Below are 22,954 nucleotides of genomic sequence, written 5' to 3'. Positions count from 1 at the left end.
GAGGTGGCTAACCCGACGAGGTCGCTCTGATGCTTAAGTTAGTATTATGAACTGAAAGTTGAATAATAAGTGTTCTAGTGAGCAAATAATCGCACGTACCTAGGCCCTGGAGGGGTTGATGTCCTTATATAGTTGAGCTGTCGTGGGTCTCACGAAATGGTTTCGGGATCTTCGGCCTGAGTGGATGAGATCCGTTTCCGCTTTAGTTGGGGAGTAGCGTATCAGTTAATGAAGTCTATCATCCCCACCCGATCCGGGCGTGGAGAGGATAAGGCCTGCTGTTATGCAACGTGATCCCGAAAGGTTCAGAGTCCATTGGGAAGATTCTGGAGTTGATTACGTGTCACTTTGGTTCTTGGGCCCGAAATGGGTTAGGTACCAATGTTCCTTTACACCGAGGTAACTTTATGCCGAGGTGGCTTTGTGCCAAGGTGACCGAACTCCCGAGCTCTGAAAATTGTTGACTAGGCTCCTTTTGTTGAGTTGTCATCCTTCGGGCAGGTCGCGTCCACGTGACCCTTACTTACTAGGTTGCGCCAAATCACCCTTCATCAATATACATTAAAAAAAACAACAATCAAAGTTGGTTAAGGTTCAATAGCAATAGCATAGGCATATATACAAAGGATGTCTGTTCATTTTGAATCACAAGGCAAACCCCCCACTTTTTTGATGACATGATAGTATGAACAGTATGACACCACCAAAAATTAAAATTTACTATTTCCAAAGGGGGTCTAGTATAACGAGTGGGAGGTACAGGTTCTTTAGTAACCACTAGACATGTTCATCGGCCGGGTAACCCGATTGCCCGGCTTGACCCTCACCCCGGTCGGGCTTGGTCATGTAATTAGGCCCGCGGGCCTGAACTTGGGCCTAACATAGTAAGCCCGATTGTGTTACGGTCCGGGCTCGGGATTAGTCAAAAAAGCCCAGACCGACCCGACTCAACATTATATATTTTATAAAATACATAATTTGTATTTTATATATTATATAAAATATATAAATAATATAATATTTATTGAAATATATATTTATAATTTAATATATACATTTTTTACTTTTTTCTTTATAATTTCTCTCTCTCTCTATTCAGTCGCTTCAGTAGTAGTAACAACATGGGCTAAATTTCAGGCTCGGGCCCAGGCCCGGGCTTTTTATGAGGGCCGAGCTCAGGCCCAAGTTGTAGGCCCGATGGTCGGGCCGGGCTCGGGCTCGGGCCTTAGAAAAATCTGTTAATACAGAGTGAAGGCCCGACCCGAGCCCGGCTTGGCTCGGCCCATGAACAGGTCTAGTAACCACAACCTAGGGAAAAGACTTAAATATACCATGTGATTCCAAAAATTGACTTTAAGATACCTTTTGGTTTCATAATAAACTTAAACATATTGTTCTTCATTTTCTTTCAAATTTTTCAAAAAGAACCAAAGAGATGACAAATTCATGATAATAGTTTTTTTTTTTTTTTTTTTTTTTTTTTTTTTTTTTTTATTGTTATGAATCTTAATGCATTCTTGACTTGTGTTATATCTTCCTCTTTATGGCAACAACCTTGTAGAGGTGGTTACAGAGAGCCATAAATCAAGTAAGTTATATGATTTGAACTACATAAGAGACAAATAGTGCATTCTTTTTGCATACCTTTTACCCTTACATCATTAATCTAAGGCCCCGTTCGCTTTTTGGTAAGTTACTTACCCGAGTAAATGCAATTACCTAGGTAAGTTTTTCCTAGGAAACACTTACCCAGGTAAGTGTATTTACCCATGTTCTTTTATTTCTCAAGTAAAAAAGGAAATTATCATTTTAACCATAAAAATCCATTATTAAAAGGGGCATTTTTTGTCCCATTCAAGTGTTGAAAACTTTTTCCCCTAGTGGGAAAGTTATTTACCCACCTAGGAGATGGGTATCACTTAGAAGTGAAACCTAGGAAAATAAACTTTCCCTGGTCCCCACATAAATATGAAAATATAACATGAGATTCTTAGTCAATGGGAACCAAAATCCTATTGATCAACTTTCCTCCTCTCAAAAACCAAAAAAGAGCACCCCCTAAGAATGATCTAAGCATGAAAGTGTCCCTTACGTCAACGAATTAGGGAACAACAAAGTAAAGAACAACTCTACTCACTACCCTAGGCCCTAGTCCAACCATCCACCCTACTAGGCTTTGGAAAATTATCATCCAACTTTGGTCCATCTCTAATAACAGAATTCAATGGAAAGATAAGATGTATATTTAAATGTTTGACAATTTAATTTATAATACAAGAAAGAAAGTTCAAGGGAAAAGTCAAAACAATTCAAAACATGAAAAACTTTTGGGATGTACGTATGATTGTATGGACTATATTGTTCCACATTTGAAATAAATAAGTCCAATGGACTTATATACAAGATTGGCCTACAACTTAATGACTTAAGCTTTTGAGTTAAAGGTGGGGGTCCAACTCTTGTGTGTAAGTCTACGTGTGTATACGATCTCCCTGGTTTTAGTGACTCTCCTTAATGCACAATAATATAGCCAAGCTTTGGGGAATAAGCATTATTGGTAGATGCATATGGCGACTCCCATGGCTTTATTGGCTTCCCCATGTTCGAGTAGTGTGGTATTCATCAAGATCAACAATATGATAACAACTTCTGTTAGAGGGGGAGTATGAAATACCCAATGTAGAAGAGAAGCACACGCGAGGGGAAGATTGCTGGAATGCAAATGTGAGTGTATGGAATGTAAAGTCCCACATTAGAAAAAATTGGAGGTACAATGGTCTTATATACAAATTAAAGATTGGCCCACAATGTAACGACTTAACCTTTTGAGTTAAAGGTGGTGTCTAACCCTTGTGTGTAAGTTCTATATGTGTGTACAAGCTTTACAATTTTGACAATTTTCCTCAATGCACAACAAAAACAATTTAATTTCAACAAAACAGATGTCAAAAACTCTTTTATGCCTTCACATGCAAAACAATTCAATTTCAACAAAGGTTTAAATTCTTGGTGTCACAAAGAGCTTTAAAATATGGATAAGGATATACCCAAACAATACCAAGAATCCAATTCCTAATAGCTTTGGTGATGTATGTCGGTGGTTATGCTAGGTTTCCCCGTAGAACTGGATTTTATTGGGTGTTGGTCTAATCCATATGAGTGGCCTGCCCCACTTTTTATGCCACCAAAGAGATTTATGTGTCTAGGAAGCCAAGGTAGGGGGGGGGGGGAGAGTTTTTTTTACCTCTACCCAAAAAAACAATATTGGATATTGATTTAAAGCATTCTTGATGAAATTTTTGGTGCTATTCAAGCTCCACTTTGTATTTATTACCTCTACTTCTCTCAATTATATGATTACATCAATTTGGTGAGATTTGAATTTACTTTGTTGTTTTGTTGAAACTCATCTTTTTATTGCAATGTTGATGTTGTAGTTGTGAGCTAAGAATTATTTCCTTAAATGTATGTAAAACTTCTAGCTTCAACTAGAGAAGATTATTGTAACCTATTAATTTCTAAATTAGTGGAAGACATTAATGGGACCATAGGTTTTGTGATTTTTTTCCCAAATTTTGGGGTTAATGTAAAAAAATATGGCATGTTGCTTTGTGGTGCTTGCGATTTAATTTCTTGTTGCTTAGCTAAATTATTTAAGTATTACTGTTGTTATTAGTTGAACCCATTTCATCACACAATATTTGAAGAAAGATTTTTTTTTTTTGTTCTCATGGGGTTGTGTTTTGTTGGTATCTACTACTACTACTACTACTACTACTACTACAATATATCTTCCCCAATAGATTCCATAGTGATAGTACCCAAAATCCATTCTCAAATAGGTGTGACTATTAAGAATTAGGTAACCTTAAATTGACTATTTCAATCTAAATGGTAGTTGTATTAGGTAACAAAACAATCATTTTTCAGACTAAGTGAGGGTAAATGGCCTATTGAGTGTGACTTTTCAATTGTAGGCAACTACCATTTTAGATTTTTAAAACAAAGTCTCATCTATTAAATAGCATAGGAGTGCAAAATAGGATTTTAATTTCTTTTTATGAATTAGCATGTAATGGTTCACCAAGGAAGGGTATGTTCAAGTCTAGTTGAATCAACTTACAAGGTATATTTAAATTTATTTTAAAACTTTAGGGTATATATTATAAGTATTTTAAAAACTCAGTGTATGTTAAAATCTTTTAATTACCCTAAATATTATTCCACCAAGAAATTTTATTGAGGGAGAACATCATAAGGGGGAGGGGGACATAAAAGCCTTACCTCTAAAAGTTACTTAAATGCTTCCTCATTCGTGTGAAACATGAATGCTTTTTGGCAATTGGTTCTTATGACATATGAATTGATTTTAGATAAATATATCAAACAAAATATTGATATAAAACTTGGAAGTGATGTTTTCACAAATGTCGACAAGTCAAAGTTATCCTGAATAAGTGAATATATTTGTGTAATAGGTGTTATAATTTGTAATATTTATTCTTTACTTTATTTAGATGTAAAGCATAATTGTTCTATGAAAACCATTTACTAATTTTTTAATATTTGGGTTCTTTCATATTTTTTATTTGAACTAGTAAGTGTGCATGTGCCTTATACATGACAGTTTTTGATGATGAGGATGATGATTATGATAGTAGATAATGTGTTTCCAAAAGTTTCTACAATTTTTTTTTTATATTTCTCTCTCTATAAAAATTATTCTTATTTGTCACACTTATTTTTGTTGAATATACGATATTAAAGATGTGACCAAAATGTTTTTTACATTTTTTTATATATTTTATATTTTTGTGTATTTTATCTTTTTTAATTATTATTATTATTATTATTATTATTATTTGATTATGACATCAAGGCTTAATTCATTTAACCAAAAGGTTGATCGAATTGTTTACTTGCCATGAAATAGTAAAACATCTCTTTTGGGTTGGTTTTGAATTTGTATTTTATATATATCATCAATAGAAGCAATTTTCTTTGTGCCACTTATTTTTTTTTTTTAAATGGTTAATTAGTATAGGATTTACTAAAAGAATGGAGTTAATACCCTAAATATAAGACTAAGGGAATTGATAAGGAGAAATGTATGTAAAACATCTAGTCAAGAAGAGGACTTAATGATTGTTAATGAAATTTAATACCTTAAACATAAGGCTTAATGAGAGGGATTTTAATGAAGAGAAAAATGATTATTCAAATTAGATTTTTGTCTTTACAATTAGAGAGGGACCAAATTCAAAAATTGGGATATTTTAGTCAAATAAAAATTTCACATTCTCATTCACACTTTTAGTAGTAGGATAGATAGATATAGCTCTGTGGTGGATGTAACTATAAAAGAGGTGTTGAGATTTAGGGTTTTGCTAGGGAAGATGAAAGTGGGGATGAGAAGCAAAGCGTGTTTCAATATCAAATTCATTAATAAAGAATCAGTAAGGTACAATCTTAAATGCATGATCTTTTTTGGGGTAAATCGGTAAATTTTCATCGAAAAAACTTCTCATTGGTGAAATTGGGATTGTAAAAAGTTTAAAATCATTAGGTAAGCATTTCTTATGAAATAACTTAATAGAGGGAATGTATTTGCATTTTATTTGATAGAAGAAGGAAGATTTTTTTGAAAGATCAAAACAATTCAATTGGAAGGCATGCACGCCATTTAATATCTTTATGTGGACAAGAGTGTAATTTTAATATTAACACCTACAAAAACCATTATGAATCTAATACTTTTAGGCTCAAAGGGATTTTCCCTTCAAGTCCAACCAACTAGATAGATCAAACATGAAACCAACTGAATGAATATATTTTGTGAAAATATTTTTTTATTAAAATAACTTAGAGATAGAAACTTCAATACAGTGTTTGAAAACTAATCCACCTCTATACTTCCACTCTCTTTGGAAATCCTTTTACCTTGTGTTTTCACCTTGTCGTTGATCCAAACGATCGAATTGTTTGAACCATCACTCAACCACGATTCTAGGTTCAGTTTAACCATTGGCTTGTTTGACCTAGTCACTAGGTCACGAGTTGCACACTCAATGCATGTGCAAACTTCAGGAGGCCATAACTTTAAACTTAGATGTCTGACGGTGGTGATTTTTTTTTTACTTTGGGTAGATTTTCGAAATCTATGTATTTCAAAGGTGCCTTACCTCATTATTTTTGGTAGAAAATCCTTTTTTTGTCCCCATATTGCAATTTTTAGCATTTTTTACAAACAAAAAAAGTTAAAAACCAAATTAAAAAATATAAATTAAATACAAAATAATGCATATATTACATGTAGAACATAATTATACATTAATTATTGATAAAATATGTGTTTATACCTATATATACTTATACACACACATATGTGCACATGCGTTGCATGTGAAAATTTTAGATAATAATAATTGTAATAATAACAATAATATCAAAGAGATGTCTATATTTTCTTAATTTATTCTTTAATCTTTTATATTTTTATCTAATTTTTGAATTTTTTTCCATTTTCATTGTCAATAAAACAATTCTTTTTTATATAATGTGTTGAATGTATAATATTAAGGATGTCTCTTAATTTTTCTATAAACCTTTTCTGTTTTTATTGCTTTTAGTATTTTTATTGTTTTTTAAATTTTTATTATTTAATTATGAGATCATGGGTTAACCTAGACTATTGAATCCCTAAACCATTCTTTGAATGGAAAACATTTTTCTTTCAAGACAATTTTACTTTCTGTATTCCATTTCCACCATCAATAAAAAATAATTCTTATTTATCACACTTATTTTCATTAATATGATGGCTATATAATATTAGAGATGGCCAAAATTTCTACAATTTTTTTGTGTTTATATATTTTTTTAAAATTTATAATTATTCAATTGTAAAATAATGGATTGACCCATTTGACTTGGACAATTGACCCATATCACACTTACTTTTTTTAATATGAATTAATATACAATGTTAGAGATATGCCTAAATTTTTCTATTTGTGTGTATTTTTATAACTTTTTGTATTTTTTCTATTTTTAGAAAAGATATATTATTTTACTATGACATTGTAGGTTGATCCATTGATCTGGATGGTTTAACCATTGACCCACCACTCAAAGAGGAAAATGGTCTCATTTTACATCTTATATTTTTGTTTAAGATGACAAATATATACTATTGAAGATGTGCGTAAAATAATCTAATTTTTATTATGTATTTTTGCCTATTTTTAAATTTTTAGTATTTAATTATAGTATCATGGTTCACCTGTTTGATCTAAACATTATAACTACTTATTTACCACCTAGAAAAACCAGTTTCCTTTTGATTAGCAGAATTTAATAATGATAGACAAAAATATTTTAAATATAGGATTTAATGAGAGATAATGCCTTAAATATGGGACTTAATGAGAGAATAAAATGTACTACAAAGCAATACTCAAATTACAATTTCTACCCTCACAATATAGAAAGGCCGAATTCAACAAGAGGGGTATTTTAATCAGAAAAATTCTAAAAACTATGGGGAGCTATTTACACTTTTTATACTAGTACTAGTATAGATATAGATGAATTGAGCACCTGAACCGGACAATTGGACTATTCAACCTATGGTCGAATGACTGAAAAGTTTTATGTCCATTCTATGTTTGACAACTTGGGCAAGACACGTGTACATGTTATATTGCGAATATAATTACTTTGGTATTGGGCTTATCAGATTTTTAGGCAATGCTAACGCTGCCTACAATCAAGTTAAGAAATACATTGGGACCTAAAGGGTGTATGGCGCTATAAATCTAAGGTCATGAGTTGAGTTTGGTGTATACTGTTTTGCAATGTTTTCGGACGGTCGGGCCATTTGGCCTGGGAATCGTTCAATCAACCAATTCTGTTTTACCCCAAACCTGGAATCTGGTTAAAAACCATAAAGTCAATAAATCGTTGACTTGGACGGTTGAACTGTCAACCTGTCGATCCATTCAATGGTTTTGGTCATTTTTTAATTTTTTTTTATTTTTAATTTTGCTGTCAGAATGGGGTGGTTCATTCGAACCGGATGATCAGACCATTGACCCAAAAACCAGTGGTCAGAATGATTCCATTTCTGAATCGTTTTTAAAAACGTTGCTGTTTTATGCAACTCTCATCTATTTATTTCTCATTCCAACAGAAAAAAAGAAGTACATGATTTTGGGCCTTTCCCTAAGGAGTTAGATGACAAAAGATATATACTTGCAACCTGAAACTTCAAACGAACTTGACCCAGCTGGGCTTGGGTCCTGGCTGTCGTAGACGTGGGCCTTTTAAATCTCAAAACGGCAAGATCGTCACACCTTAGGTTGTGTTTGCTACCATAGCTAAACGTTTTGGGTTGATCCATCAATACAGAGTGATAAGAGATGTGTGTTGTAACATCAAATTTGAGAGTCACTTCAAGTAGAATGATTAGGCTTCAGCCCCCTGAAACAAGAAATATCAATTTGATGTTTCTACAAACACCCTCTCCACCCATGCATTTTTTAAGGTATGCATGGCTGTCTCAATAATAAGCAGCCTTATTGTTAGAAGGTTTACTCCACAAAGGCAGTGGTTGGACCGTGAAGGTCGAGACCAAATCAGCCCCCCCACAAGATTGCCCCCCACAATGTCCCACAGTACATTTTCGTCATGTATTAGAAATATCTTCCGATGATAATCCCAGAAATGATGATATTATTATTAGAAGATGTTCTCAATACACAGCGGGGATGTGCTGTAGGTCATTGTAAGGGACAATCTAGTAGGGGGCTGATTTGAACTCGTGAAGGTCTAAGGAAAATGGTAATAGTTCAGCTGGAGTGTGGGGTGAAAGAGAGAAAGATGATTTAAGTCTTACGTTCCCTTATTTGGAAATGGGTAACCCTTTCTATATATATCCCTTAAATACTTTCCATGAATAACAAGAGAGATGTTTCCAAAATACAACTACAATACAGCAATAGATATGACAATTTGACCCATTGGCATGAGGCCCACCCTGGTGGGGGCAGGTCTTTTGACCCCTGATTGGGGTTTGGGAAAATCCAAAACTCTAGCGATGACTGGGGATGGGTAAATATGGTATTTGTCCATCCCACCTCAAACCCGCATTGACTAGCATTTGAGTTCCGAATCGAAGATGGGGCAGGCAAAACCTGGCCCCACACTGCCCCATTGCCATTCCTAAATTGCGATGATTTGTTGAGACAGAGTTGAAAATATTTTATTGGTAGCAGATTCCTTCCTTTATTTATCACTGGCTAACTGCTTACCACTTGTTTAATCAAGGTTTGGCTCAGTTTATTAACTTATGACCCGGATTGTACCGGAATGATTTCATTTGGTTCAAGATGGATTCAATCAAGTCTATACCGGATCTATAAGCTTTTATAAATCTAATATGGGTACCAAATATAATCTTAATTATATATATACAAACTACACCCAAAGCTTCTTCAGCAATGAGTCTCTCTATGATCATCGAATCTGCTCCCAACATGTCCCAATTAGCCACCGTAGATGTCACACATTGGGAACATCTCCACTTGAATGACAAGGGAGATGTTCCCAATGCACAGCTGGGCTAGACACGGTGAATGATTTTATCCCCACTTTATATGAGAGAGTTAAGAAGAAAGGTGGAGCAAATTTGCATTAATTTTTTGGATATGCAAAATTTGCACTACCAGTAATGATGCAAATAAAGTAAAATACACAAATTTTGTATTAAGTAAGAGTGTAAATCATAGGCTCCATTTGTTTGCGATACAAAAACTAAATCGGGGTATTTATGTACTCCAGTTCACGTTTACGAGCGTTTATTTGATGCATAAAAAAGTAATGATTATCAGAGTAAAAATGCATTTTTTGATACTTTTGTACTCTGAAAAGAAAACATTATTGTACCTATTTTTTGAAAAGAATTTTGTGTTCTCTTGATAATTAACTTTTTGATCACATTAAAGCATATGATATTTGGAGCATTTAATGATGGACTCACACTTTTACACCAATTTCAAACAAATAAGATGAATGCAAAAATGATTTAAAATGTGAACAGTATTTACATTCATGAACTGAAAAATAGGTAAATATGTAGTGTATATATTTGCGTTTGCATTGCAAGCAAACGCTACCACAATTACAAACAAATAGATGCAAATGTCTAGTAATTGAAATACATAGTATAGTTCAAATATATATAAGTAATTAAAAAAATTCATCACAGAACCTATTTAATTCAATAACCCATTTACAGCTTTGACAGCAGAAGCTATTATTGTTGTCCCTTCTGTCTTCCCATGTCCACTCTCCCCTTCTCAAGACTCCACTTGTTCCATTGTTCCTACAGTTAGGTTTTGTGCATGGAATCACTCTACGACATAACCTCTTGTTCAGAAACACTTCCCTCAGATTCTTCTTCAATCTTCGTTGACATTCTTCAAAATTTGCATCCTTGAACTTAGCATTATCTAATCTGTTGAGAAGTTGTATTCCTTGGAGCTCTGTTGCTTCACAACTGAACCATATAAGTCCTAACAAATATGTCGCCTCTTGATGTCCCAAACTCACAGCCTTCTGTAATAGCTCAAGACCCGAATCAATCCGATTCTCACTGAAGTAGTCACCCTAAGAATTCATCAATCAAAAAGATATATATGGTTAGCAAATTTGTTGGAGGGAGGGGAGAGAGAGAGAGAGAGAGAGAGACCAAGCCTTGGAGATAGCAAGCATGGGGATTTTCAGCCATGAGACAATCGCTAAAGTAGCTAGCATACTTCTTGGGGTTCTTCCAACTAGCTTTTGTGTCAAGTGAAACACTCCTCAGAATCAACTTCTCTTCTGCGAGTTCTTTAAATGATGAACACCTAAAGCGCACAACAACGAAAACTGTTAATACTTGGGCAATCAAGATCCTCTGCAATTCTGTGCAAATTCATTATTAGACCCATTTGAAGTGGAATTCAATAAAGAGACGTTCTTACGATAATTTTGCATTGAACAGATCACTTAGCGATGACGATGCAACGTGGCCAAGAATCTCCACCACCAAATCGTCTGGAAGAGACTCCATAGTTGAACCGTTCTGCCTTTTCTTTACAGATTGCAACTTGGAATTAGAACAAGAATAACAGCAGAGGAACGAAAGAAGAAAACCCAGAAAGAAATCCGACTTCTGAGGATTAATCTGTGATTGGTATAGTTATTATTACTAATTTAAACGTGTGGCTCTCAGTATTGCGATCTCTTTCTTGTTCTTGCATGGTCTATATATATATACTATATACTAAAATAAGGCAGGTCACGTCCTTGCTCCATTACCCCGACCGACCAATTCTAGCACTTCAATAAGGCAACCAAAGTCTTAATCATTAACGAATTCTGACTTCTGAGTGGAGATATAATAGGAAACCAAACAAAAAATCCCCGCTTCTAAAACTTACTTTCCTATCCCATACTGCTGCAATTGTTACGTAATAATTACAATTATTGTTGTCCCATATAAATTATTGATAATTTAAATAATTTATAATTAAAGAATAATGATAGTAATTATTAAAACCACTTTCGTTATTCAATAATTTTTTGTTAAAATTAATTTTTATTCATTATCTTTTATTTCAGTAATTTGATAATTATGGAAAATTGATTAATTACATTAATTTTGTTATTTATTGTTAATTAATTGTCACTATCCATTCATCAATTATTACTATAATTATTATCACACCGCTCTGGTTCATTTTTAGAACCGGTCCAGTCGAATTAATAATATATGATATTTACTATATATTTATTAACTTTTAAATACTGATAATAGATTAGTAAATCATTGTTAATCATTTATTATCTCTTAATTACTAAAAATCAAGTAATTATTGTTATTAAATCATTGTCACTATTAATAAATTTATTATTTATCATTACTAATCATTAATGATTATTGAAAATTAGAAAAATATTCACTATAACTATAGATTACTAATTTATTAACAAATTCATTTTAATATCTATCGATAAATTATTATTAGTAACTTTGAAAATTTCAGTTAAAGATATTGAAAATTATGTATTATAATTTCAGATAATTATGGAGACGAGGAGGATCCAACACTAAACCACTTGGTCAAATAAATTTCGGTACAATATTGTAAAGAAACTTGTTCAATTTAAAAGCTTAAACTGTTAGGTGAAGTCCCTGAATAGGTTTTTATACTTTAATCCTGAAACGTTCGTATGAATATAAAAATAGAGATTAAGAATAACCAAAGGAATATATAAATATGCTAAAAGTTTGCTATGAAAAAATGCTCCTTCTCATGATGGATAAAAGAGCCAAACCTTTATTTTTTGTTTGAATTCTTATCATTTATTTATTTTTTCTAGTATCCATTATGAAAAGAAGCATTCCCTCCTTACCTTTGTCTTTCCTTGTTGGATTATCTATTCTTTTCTTGCAAAACCTTGTTGTGTGACTCACTTTGGTCACCCATCCGGTAAGCCTAGGCTGCATCGAGGCGATCAAAGATCACAACCATGTTACTCATGTTTCCATTCCCTTATGACATAAAATTTAGAGTCCAAGTATGGTGCCTTCACTAGTATTTGCTACAGGTTATGGAACTCTAACATAACATTTAACATTTTAAGAATGAGCTAACCATGATATATAAATGAATGTGATACATCGATCATCCCCTCTCCCCAAATAAAATAAAAATCAAAGGAAAAGCAAAAAAAAAAATAATAATAAAGGAGAGGAAATTAAGGAAACCAATGACATTACACATCATGAGTGATGGAGACAGAAAGAAAGGGTAGAGAACAAAGCACCTATAAAAGTAAGAGCAAGCAGCAGAATTGCAGCAGTGAATGAAAGAACTGCCCAAGGATTTTTAAAGTAGTCACGCATCAGGGATGCTCTCCAGGTATGCCATCGGCTTCTGAAATGGGCATTAACTTGTTCACAGAGATCTACATAGTAGAAGTGGTTGAGGTAAACGCCATTGCAGAGATTGTTGAAGAGAAAGGATACTTCTTCATGGTTGCCCATGAGATGCGTGATGATTCTTCTTCGTTTTAGATACTGAACATCCTCAGGAGTGTCTATGAGGCTATCCATGAGATACGCATAAGAAGTGATCCGACTGGTGCAGCTATGGTAACACTGCTCGAATGCAATCAAGTTTCTGAAAAGGCAATTTGTGTAGTCCTGAACGTTCAAATTAGGAATTTCTACTACTCCATTACTAAAGGTTATGTCCATGAAGCTATCAGCCTTGTCCTTCTTCTTGAACTTGACTCCAGCTTCTCTGAGTTCTGTTACACAATGAGTTATCTCTGGTTCCTGAATGTCCCTTGGCTTTCTCATTGCTGATGAGGGCAGAATACCTCTGCGTAATAAGTGGAGCAGATGCTCACCTTTTAGATGGGTCCTATCTTTGGACTTCATTCCACCCATTGGCAGCACATTAGCAAAGAAATTGAATACAAGTTGGTTAAGGGATGAGACTGATTTTTGTTTGACAGGAGCAATGATTATGTCGAATAACCACTCAAGAACAAAGAAGGGAAGTTGATTTTCAAGTAATAACATGTCTCTGAGTATTGTAGGGAGCATCCTTTCAGAACTGAATATTGGGTCCTTCTGATCCAATTTTACTTCATTCTTTTTCATCAAGCACTCCTGCTCTTCCAAATGTTGCTCTGAATATCTGAAAAACAGCTCGATCATGAAACAACCGTCCACCAACATCATTTCCACAAATTCATCACTGCTGAGGTAGTCAATGGGTTCAGAGTAGCACTTCCGAGCATTTGCTTCTAATGCTCTCATGGCTTTGATGCAGTCGTCCAAGATTTTATCAGGGTCTGTTGTACGGGAGAGAAGTGCTTTCAGATACCACTGTTTATGCTCTTCCATGGCTCCCAGGTTTTCCTTGCATCGGTGAAATGGGCCAATGGAGATTATCTCAGGCACGTAGGCCTTCTCATTGGTTTTGCGAAGTGTGTTAGGAATCCTGTATATACAACAGTCAGTGGACCTTGCAGAGCTGAGCTCGACCTTGTTCTTGATAGCAGCTAGCAAAACACTGTCTGCAACTTCAAAATTAGTACTGCCATCCATTCTAGCCAAACGCTTTCGTCTGCTGGATCCCTCTTCTTCAATTTCAGTGGAAGTCTGTTCACTTAGTCCTTTTTCTACAATCACACTACTCTCAACATCTCGAACATTACTTAGAGACCCAAGGCTGCTCTCCCCTCTGTAAGAAGTCAATAGCATCTTCCATTCATTTTCAGAGTTTCCTTCTCCATTTCCATTTCTATATTTATCACCTGTCCTATCCTTTCTAGCTATCAGTGAAGCACTACTACTTCCTACATTCTCAAAAGAATCAGTCCAGTAGTCTTCATTGGTTTGACCATTGCTATCAGATTTCAAACTGAGATTCTCTAACAAGCTCTTCAATGACTTAGCAGGTTCATGCTCTACTCTCCCTCCATCTCCTCCAATTATAACCAGAGAAAGTTGCCCTTTAGCGAAATCAGCTTCATCGTTGCTGTTGTTATGACTTCCATGCCTACTTTCTGTAACTATTTTCTTAATCATATTCATCCTGCAAACATGAAAACATTTTAAAGAAGGGATATAATTTGGGATTTTCCTTTTCAATGATATAAAAATTAAACCAAGGCCTTATATGCAATTGAGCTACCTTCTGCTAGTGTTGTGTCCTCAATACAAGGCATTCTTCATCAGAAGAAGGAAATGATGAATGCAGAAAAATCAGAGAAACCTTAATGAACTATGAAAGTAATAATTAATCAGTTCATCTGTTGACCTAAAAATGCATGTAGGTTTATTGTGGGCTAAAAATTTCCACTTCGGTTCTAAGAGGATATGCCCCATGTAAGGAAAGAAAATGTCAGTATATATCTAAAATCAGATTAATCTCAAACAAAATAATAGGCATGGTTGTAGGGGTGGTTATGGTTAGGCCTGGACCAGAATTATCACCTGCGACAAAAGGTTATAGCCTGGGCCCGGGTTCAGTCCAGCATGATATATATGATATTATATGTGCATGAAAATTTATTTTATACAACATATAATATAAAATAGGAAAAAACTAGGCCGCCAGAAAGAAATCATACCCCCCGGAATTTTGATAGGTCCTATCTGATCGGTTATCACTTGTACAAAGCCGGTTTATATGTTATAAGTTTTTTTTTTTTTTTTTCTGGTATCATGGTTGAATTTGTACTAGATGTGTCAAATTATAATATTTATATATAAAATTAGTAAGTGTGCACGTGTTTTGTATGTGGCAATTATTTATGATAGTAAATAATATGTTTCTGAGGATTTTTATAATTTTTTATATTTCTATATTTAAAAATTATTCTTATTTGTCATACTTATTTTTTGTAATATGATGAATATACAACATTAGAGACGTGCCTAATATTTTCCACGATTTTTTTTATATTTTTATAGTTTTGTGTGTTTTCATATTTTTAAATTATTATTATTATTATTATTATTATTATTATTATTATTATTATTATTATTATTTAATAAAAGATTGAATTATTGACTTGGCACCATACAGGAAAATAATTACATTTTTGGGTTAGTTTTCAATCTGTTTTTTATTTCTATCATCAACTAAAAGAATTATTCTTCGTCACACTTATTTTTCTTTAAATTAAATGAAGTAATGGTAGTTAATACCCTATATATAAAACTTAATGAAAAGGAATTGAATGAAGAAAAATGTAGTAGTTCAAGTTACATTTTGTGACTTCACAATTAGAGAGTGACCAAATTCAAAAATTGAGGTATTTTAGCTAAACAAAACTTTGACACTCTTATTCACACTTAATAGTAGTATAAATACATATAAAATATAACATAAAATAACAAACGAATGTGGACCTAAACACAAAACCTAATTCTAGCCCAAAATTTTCAATCCAGGCTACACTGCTTTCTTGGGCCATGTTGAAAATGATCACCCTATTCACCTTGTACTTAGTAGAGGGTGGTCATTACCTAATATTGTAATAATAATGATGAGGGAAGTATGGGAACATTTATACAATCTAAACAAGGCTTTTAGGTTATCCATCTTCTCAAATTTGGTAAGCATTACTTTACTCCTACCCTGGTCTGACAAATGTGACCTAGAGATGGCAATTTAAGCCGCCCCCAGGGGTGGCCACGAGCCGATTGGCTTGTCAAAAGCCCTGTTTGGTTTAAATTGAGCTCGAGCCTGATATATATAGGTTCGTTTGTTAATTGAGCCGAGCTCGAGCCCAGTGAAGCTTGGCTCGTGAGTCTAGTATAATACATACATACATATACATATACATATACAAATAAATATATAAATATATATAATAAATATTTTTTATAATTTTTATTTTTTGATGTAAAATAAAAACATTTTTATATGTATAATAATAAATAATTTTTATTATTCTTAATTTTTGTATGTAATACAAATATATATGGTTTAAATACATACAAGTAGGGCTAGCAATTTTGACCCACCCACCTTGGAACCACTCATATCCACCCAATCTATTGGTGGCTCAATATGGGTTGAGTAACCCATTAAGTACTTTTACGAAAGCACAAAATCACTTTTATAAAAGTACTTTTATGAAAGAACTTTTACATGAAAGCACTTTTATAAAAACACTTATGAAATCATAAAATCACTTTTATAAAAGTACTTTTACAAAAGTACTTCTACACAAAAGCACTTTATAACAATACTTTTATGGAAGCATAAAAGCACTTTTAGTGTTTTTACGAAAGTACTTTTATGAAAGAAATTTTACAGAAGTACTGCCATAAAATTACTTTTGCGAAAACACTTTTATAAAAGTTATGCATTTTTTCATTTTCTGTAATTTTCTTTAATTATTTTTGATATTTTTTTTCATTTTTTTTTGCAATTTTTGGTATGTTTCTACATTTTCTAAAAATTTCAGGTATTTTTCTGTATTTTCTACAATTTTGTAGTGCTTTTCTACATAATTTTTGTATTTTTTTTTGTGTTTTACATGCATTCTTTATAATTTTCTAGTATTTTTTGCATATTTTCTATTTTTTCTACAAAAGTTCTTAATTTTTTGTATTTTTTATTTTTTGTACAATTTTTGTGTATTTTTTTTTACATTTTCTGCTTTGTTCTACTATTTTTTGCATTTATCTACAATTTTTACATTTCTGGGTATACAGGTTGACCTAACTCATTTTTGTCTTGTGACAGTTTTGAGAGAGATTATTCTCTCAAAATTTATTATTTTGGGTATACGGGCTGTCCCAACCCATTTTTGTGCTTATAAGTGAGGGTAGGTGGATTAGTATGGGTGAGGAATGTTAAGGGTCAATATGGTTATATGGATGGATCAATTAGGTCAATATGGGTGGGTTATAACCCTTTAACAAAGATTGATGATGGGTCATGATGAGTTGATGGGTTGATATTCAACCCTTACCCAACCCAAACCCAAGCCACCCATTTTCCACCCGATACAAGATAATACAAAATTCAAAGTTTTGTACTTTGTATTGGAATGTGAATAATTGAGCTTTAAATTGTCATTATTATTGACAATAAGTGCCAATATAATCAGGTCTTATTGGGCTTAATAATGAATTCACCTTCGAACATACGATATTGTCCTGATTAATAATTGGAATGGGAATAACCATTGACAACCCTATCATTGACACATTCATAACCTTATCATGTCTGTAGGGAAACTTCCAAGTGGCAACTATTTTATTTGATAACCACTGCCTTAACTCAACCTTTTTTTATTGGGGACTACTGCACATTTGTTATTTTCTAGCAATTTTGCTTGACAAAATGCAAGGTGCCAACTAACGTGTCATGTAGTTGAAATTCATCAAATTCCATCTACACTAGGATTTGGGGGGATGAATTACTTTTTTTTTTTTTTTTCTTACTCCCTTGTGAGGGTAAAGAATAGAGATAAATAAATAAAATACTAATGATAACACAAACAAATAAAACAAAAAGAAAAAAAAAATAAAAATTTATCTTCTTTTCTAAGGGAAATGGCTGAAGTTCTGTACCTAAGGACTTATTACTACTTTGCTTTTTAATGGATAAAATAATTAAATAAATAAAATATTCAAGATAAAGTAATCTATCAAACATAATTTGTGGTCATCCTTAAAATCTTATTCACTTAGGGCCCGTTTGGTTTCATTGCCATGAGAAAACTTTTTATAGATAATTAGCCTTGAAAAACGAGACAACTCTTTTTTCTCACTTTATAACAGTTAGGTGCCATTAGGCCCTATATACGTCAAAAAGTGAGAGAACATTTTGTCATTACAAAGAAAAATTTTTTTAATGTTTCATAATAAACGTTTTTCACATAATCTAAGACAAATATTTCTTTGATAAACAGTTCAATCAAACAAAAATTGAGACACCATGGCAGTAAATGCTTATTTTGTGATCAACTGCAATGGTACCAAACACTGTCTAAAAGACAGACGGCCCCTTCCAAAATTGTTCCGGTATTTAGAATTGCAAAATTAGGAAACCTTAAGTTTCAGAGTTTCTGGAGAAAGTTAGTCAATGAAAAAATGATATAAAAAACAATTCTTTTTCCAAGATAAAATTTGCACATGTCCAGTGGAACAAGTTTGCTCATTTTAATAAAAAAAAAGTTATTATATTATTTTTCTGAGAATCACAGAAAGGATATGGATAAGTGAACTTATTAAGTAAGTATTACCAATAAAAATTTATCCGAATTTCTTCTGGGAAAAGAGAAGATATGGGGGCTTACATAATAGATCTCAAGTTCTGAATTTCTTTAGGGAAAAGAGACAAATCTCACCTTACTCTATCTCAAGTGTATATGCTGCAGTCTACCTTTCGATTGTTGAATTTCTCACTTTCCCATGGCAGAAAAACTAGGAACCATCATCGTCTGGCCGCAGGCATGTAAGAATCACCTCAACAGAAACGCCATTAATTCTTCCTCTGCTTTGCCGGAGGGCGGCTTGTTTGGTGGGGCTGCCGCCGTATGCGGTGGGAAAGCCGAGCGGAGAGGCGCTGTGATAGATTTCTCTGAGTCTCAGTATTCATCTGGATCAGACTCAGAGAGCGTCGAAGAATAACATTCATTACAAATCAAACAAATGGCTTAAAGATATATAACACCAAAAAAAAAAAAAAAAAAGGGAAGATTACTTGCAGCTTTTATGGTCGCTATTGACTTAGCAGTTGACCTGAAGTAGGAAGTATCCACGATACATCACTTATAGTCTTGTATCTTCGATTCTTCCTCTAACAAACAACGTGCTTTACAGTTGTCTTGTATCTCTTTTCATGGGTCCTAGACATACCAAAATATCAAATCTTTATAATTTATATTGAACTAGGTTTACATTTGGGAAAATTGTATCAACGCTCATCCCATAAATCTTATCGTGACAATAATTTATTAAGCATTGCCAAATTCAAATCCAAATTCAGATACGTTGAGGTGCCATCTGGCTCAACTGATAAGGTCTTCCTCCCAGTTCTTTCGTTGACTCTCTCTCCCTTTTTCCCTTCCTCCTATTTATGCCTCCCATTTTATAACATCATCTGATTCTTAACTTGCCATATCATCACAGCAAATTATACTATCGTGATAAAGGAGGAAACTTCCCCAAGGACCAAATGCTGAGGAAAAATAAACATATTGAGTATCCATATTAGTATTTCTTACAAACAAAATTTCTCTTCCCACTCCCAAATAAATATTAGTATGAAACACAAGCTATATCCAATATAACCAAATGGCCCACCTTTTTGCTTATGTTTCATGTAAGGGCTAGCTAAAATTGCACAACTCTTCGCTATCCAATCATGTATCTTTCTTCTCAGTCTCCTTTGTATGTTCCCAATGGTTGGAGAAGTATTTGTTGGAGGGAGATTCAAATTTACAAGAATCTCTCTCCTCCCTCTCTTGTTTTTTGTCTTTTCCTCTTCACACCCTTGAGTGCATAGGAAGACTTTTTGTCCCACATTGTTTGGAAAAGGAGTGAAGTTGAGTATATTTGTAGCTTTGCTCTCTCCCATGGGAGGATATCACTATAGATATTCCATTCATGTGAAGGGGGGTGGGGATGCTTTTCACATGTGCATGCTGAGCCGAGCCGGGTCAGGGCGTGGGCGAGGGTGCGGCTGTGTGTACGCACGATGCATTAGATCATTTTGTTTTAACCGAATTATACATTTTCTTTTTAAATTAAGTCTTTTTCAGTTTTGAATTTAATTTCAAATTAAAATGTTTTCTTTTTGTGTCTCGTCTTCCTCCTTGTGTCTCTTTGAACAGGTGCGCTGTTCTGAAGAGTTTCATATCTGAAAGGACACATCCGTGTCCATTCAGGTCTGAGAGCACTCTGTAAAAAGAGTGTTGGTCGTCCCAGTCTACAAACACCATTTTTGACATTCTTGTTTTCTCTCCGTGTCCATTCGGGTCTGAGAGCACTTTGTAAAAAGAGTGTTGGTCGTCCCAGTCTACAAACACCATTTTTGACATTCTTGTTTTCTCTGAGAAATCTGAGCATCAATCTTCTGTTGTTCGCGGAGGTCTAATAAGCAAGTGCACGCCTATCAGTGGTTTATGGGTTGTTTTTGTTAGACAGTTGTATGCCCTTAGCTCCAATCAGAATGATGTACATTATGAATTTATTGTAAATGAATAAAGTACATATTTGATTCATGTTCCTATGGTGTGTTTCTGTATAATACCCTTAAACTGGACACTTATGAGACTCGTGTTAGTTTAGAATGTTCACAGCCGTTGGATAAGTCTGGGGAGATTTATCCTGCCAAGGCTGACACTGAGGTGCTGCCAAATGTTGGGGTGGCCTGTCTCAGCCGTTAAGGTGAGACCCAAGGCACATGCAGTGTAGGACTAATTGAATTTTTGAACCAGACCAGATTTCCAGTATTGCCCTGAACCTTGGAGATTGATGGGCAAAACTGGAAAGTTACACCTAACCCCTAGACTCGATTATGATACTGCACTAGGTGTCGGATTGGGCAGTATTTGATATGCTAATCAGTGAGATCCTTAGTGGGGATCAAAACCTGGGTATGTTGGGACAGTCTGAGAATTCATCTAAGTGGGTGATCATAGTGACAAGATTAGCTCCTTTGTCGGACAAAGGTAATGATCGGGGATGCACTCTCTCTGATGGAAGCCAAGACTGCCGGCAACCATTTTCAATCATTGAAATTTTGTTTTTGCAAAATATATTTATATACTGATATACATATATATATTACGGTTTCTAAACGTTTGCAAAACTTTTTAATTCCCGGGATCCATGTGAGCAGAGAGTGCAACACTGTTCCTTACAGCCGAGGGAGAGGTCCTCTCTTATCGGGCAGTGTTTGATCATTATGGGCTGAGAGGTTAAGTATAAGACCATTGATGGTAATACCTGATGGGCTAATCTTGCATCTGCCCACAATCCCTGGGTGTTACAAGGTGGCTTGGCCCAGGGACCACTTAGGGTAAGTGTTGGGCCCATTAGGAGCCCATGTGATGGGCTTCAGGGGGTGCACTGTCCATAACAGTGTATTCGGCCAGGCCTTGTAACAAAGGTTGGGTTGAACCCATGTGGCTGATGTGTAGATCAATGTTTGAGTCCCACGCCATACATGGAAGCCCAACTGGGCAGTAGTTTGGAAGGCTAAGTGAGCACATGTCCTTAATGGGCCTAAAGCCCATTTCGAACTGGGCTGATTTGATCAGTTAAATGAGGGGCGAAATCTGAGATTGGATTAGTAGATTTAGAAATTTCCTGACGGGATTATGAAAAGGCTGATCTAATCTGCAGATAAGATAAGGGTTTACCCTTATCACTTAAAGGGGCTGTTGATCCAAATATGATTTGGATCAGCAACTCCTAATGGGATTAGGAGTTGATCCCTTTGAGCTTATAAAAGGAGGAGGGGGCGGCAGCCTTTAGAGACATAATATTCACATTCTCTTCAGAGTTGAAATCATAGGAGAAAGATTTCAGCAACCCTGCGGAATTCTTTCTTGCCGCCTCCTTCCTGCCGCCGCCATACCTACCAGTTCGATCTCCTGTTTTCAGTGGGAGTGATTAAGATCAGATCTTGATATTAGTCTTTTGTGAAAGGACTAATTGGAAGTTGTGCTCACGTGCCATCCTGCTGATTCTTGCGAAGGATCTGGTTCTTGGGAAGAACACTGCTGACTCTGCTCCATCCTACACTGCACCATTTTCAGTGGGAGCAGTTTTTGGTTCCTTTCTTGGGCGTGAACACCTCCATTGGGAGATACTCTTTCTCCATATTAGGTATAACCCTTTCCTACTGCTTTTGTTCAGATCTGGTTCGGTTCTTGGTTCAAGATTGATCATTGAAAAATATGATTTTTCTAAAATAGGGAATACAATTCGCAGTGGGAATGGGAGAAATTTTTGAAATTTGCCCATTCTATTCCGCAAGATTCGGGCGTCCATACGATGGATCTCTCATTCCTTCGGTTTTATCTTGGCGATCGGTTTGCAATCACTCGGCTGCACCATAGGGGGCAAATATGGTTTTAAGGAGAGTGACCAAGTGGCACGACTCAACGCTCTATCTTCCTACAATTCCCAGTTTCGAGTTCTTGCAACAACTTCACACCATTGCAAGTTCGGATTGGAAAGTGATTATCGATAAGTTCCATCTTCTCTCTTTACTATTATTACAACATTCCTAAAACTATATTTATGGAACCTATCTCTACTAATCTCTTCATGAAGAACCGGATACTATCAACAGTTCTCGATTTCTTTAAGATTAAACCCTTCAATGGAACCAACTACAAGCGTTGGAGAACC

At 34.5% G+C, this 22,954-nt stretch overlaps 2 protein-coding genes across 3 annotated transcripts; both read right to left on the bottom strand.

The window, feature by feature from the left end:
• Nucleotides 1-10,052: 10,052 nt before the first annotated feature.
• Nucleotides 10,053-19,438, bottom strand: LOC104586998 (UPF0481 protein At3g47200-like). Of its 2 annotated transcripts, XM_088886665.1 has the most exons (5): nt 19,293-19,438; nt 18,937-19,187; nt 11,025-14,657; nt 10,751-10,907; nt 10,053-10,668 (listed from the first exon to the last, which is right to left on the bottom strand). In XM_088886665.1, the coding sequence occupies exon 3, from the start codon at nt 14,654-14,656 to the stop codon at nt 12,830-12,832; it is 1,827 nt and encodes a 608-aa protein (XP_088742791.1). In that variant the 5' UTR covers nt 14,657; nt 18,937-19,187; nt 19,293-19,438; the 3' UTR covers nt 10,053-10,668; nt 10,751-10,907; nt 11,025-12,829. The 2 variants fall into 2 exon arrangements, with proteins under 2 accessions (XP_088742791.1, XP_088742788.1); XM_088886662.1 differs by lacking the exon at nt 19,293-19,438 and having other exon boundaries at nt 18,937-19,273.
• On the bottom strand, nt 10,249-11,113 carry LOC104587025 (putative F-box protein At1g67623). The gene is made up of 3 exons (XM_010244453.1): nt 11,025-11,113; nt 10,751-10,907; nt 10,249-10,668 (listed from the first exon to the last, which is right to left on the bottom strand). The coding sequence occupies exons 1-3, from the start codon at nt 11,111-11,113 to the stop codon at nt 10,249-10,251; spliced, it is 666 nt and encodes a 221-aa protein (XP_010242755.1).
• Nucleotides 19,439-22,954: the final 3,516 nt, after the last annotated feature.

Source organism: Nelumbo nucifera, chromosome 1 (genome assembly GCF_055504915.1).
Source record: "Nelumbo nucifera cultivar China Antique chromosome 1, China Antique-T2T, whole genome shotgun sequence".
Taxonomy (NCBI): Eukaryota; Viridiplantae; Streptophyta; class Magnoliopsida; order Proteales; family Nelumbonaceae; genus Nelumbo; species Nelumbo nucifera.
The sequence above is the reverse complement of the archived record's forward strand: the minus strand, read 5'-3'. Positions and strand labels throughout refer to the sequence as shown.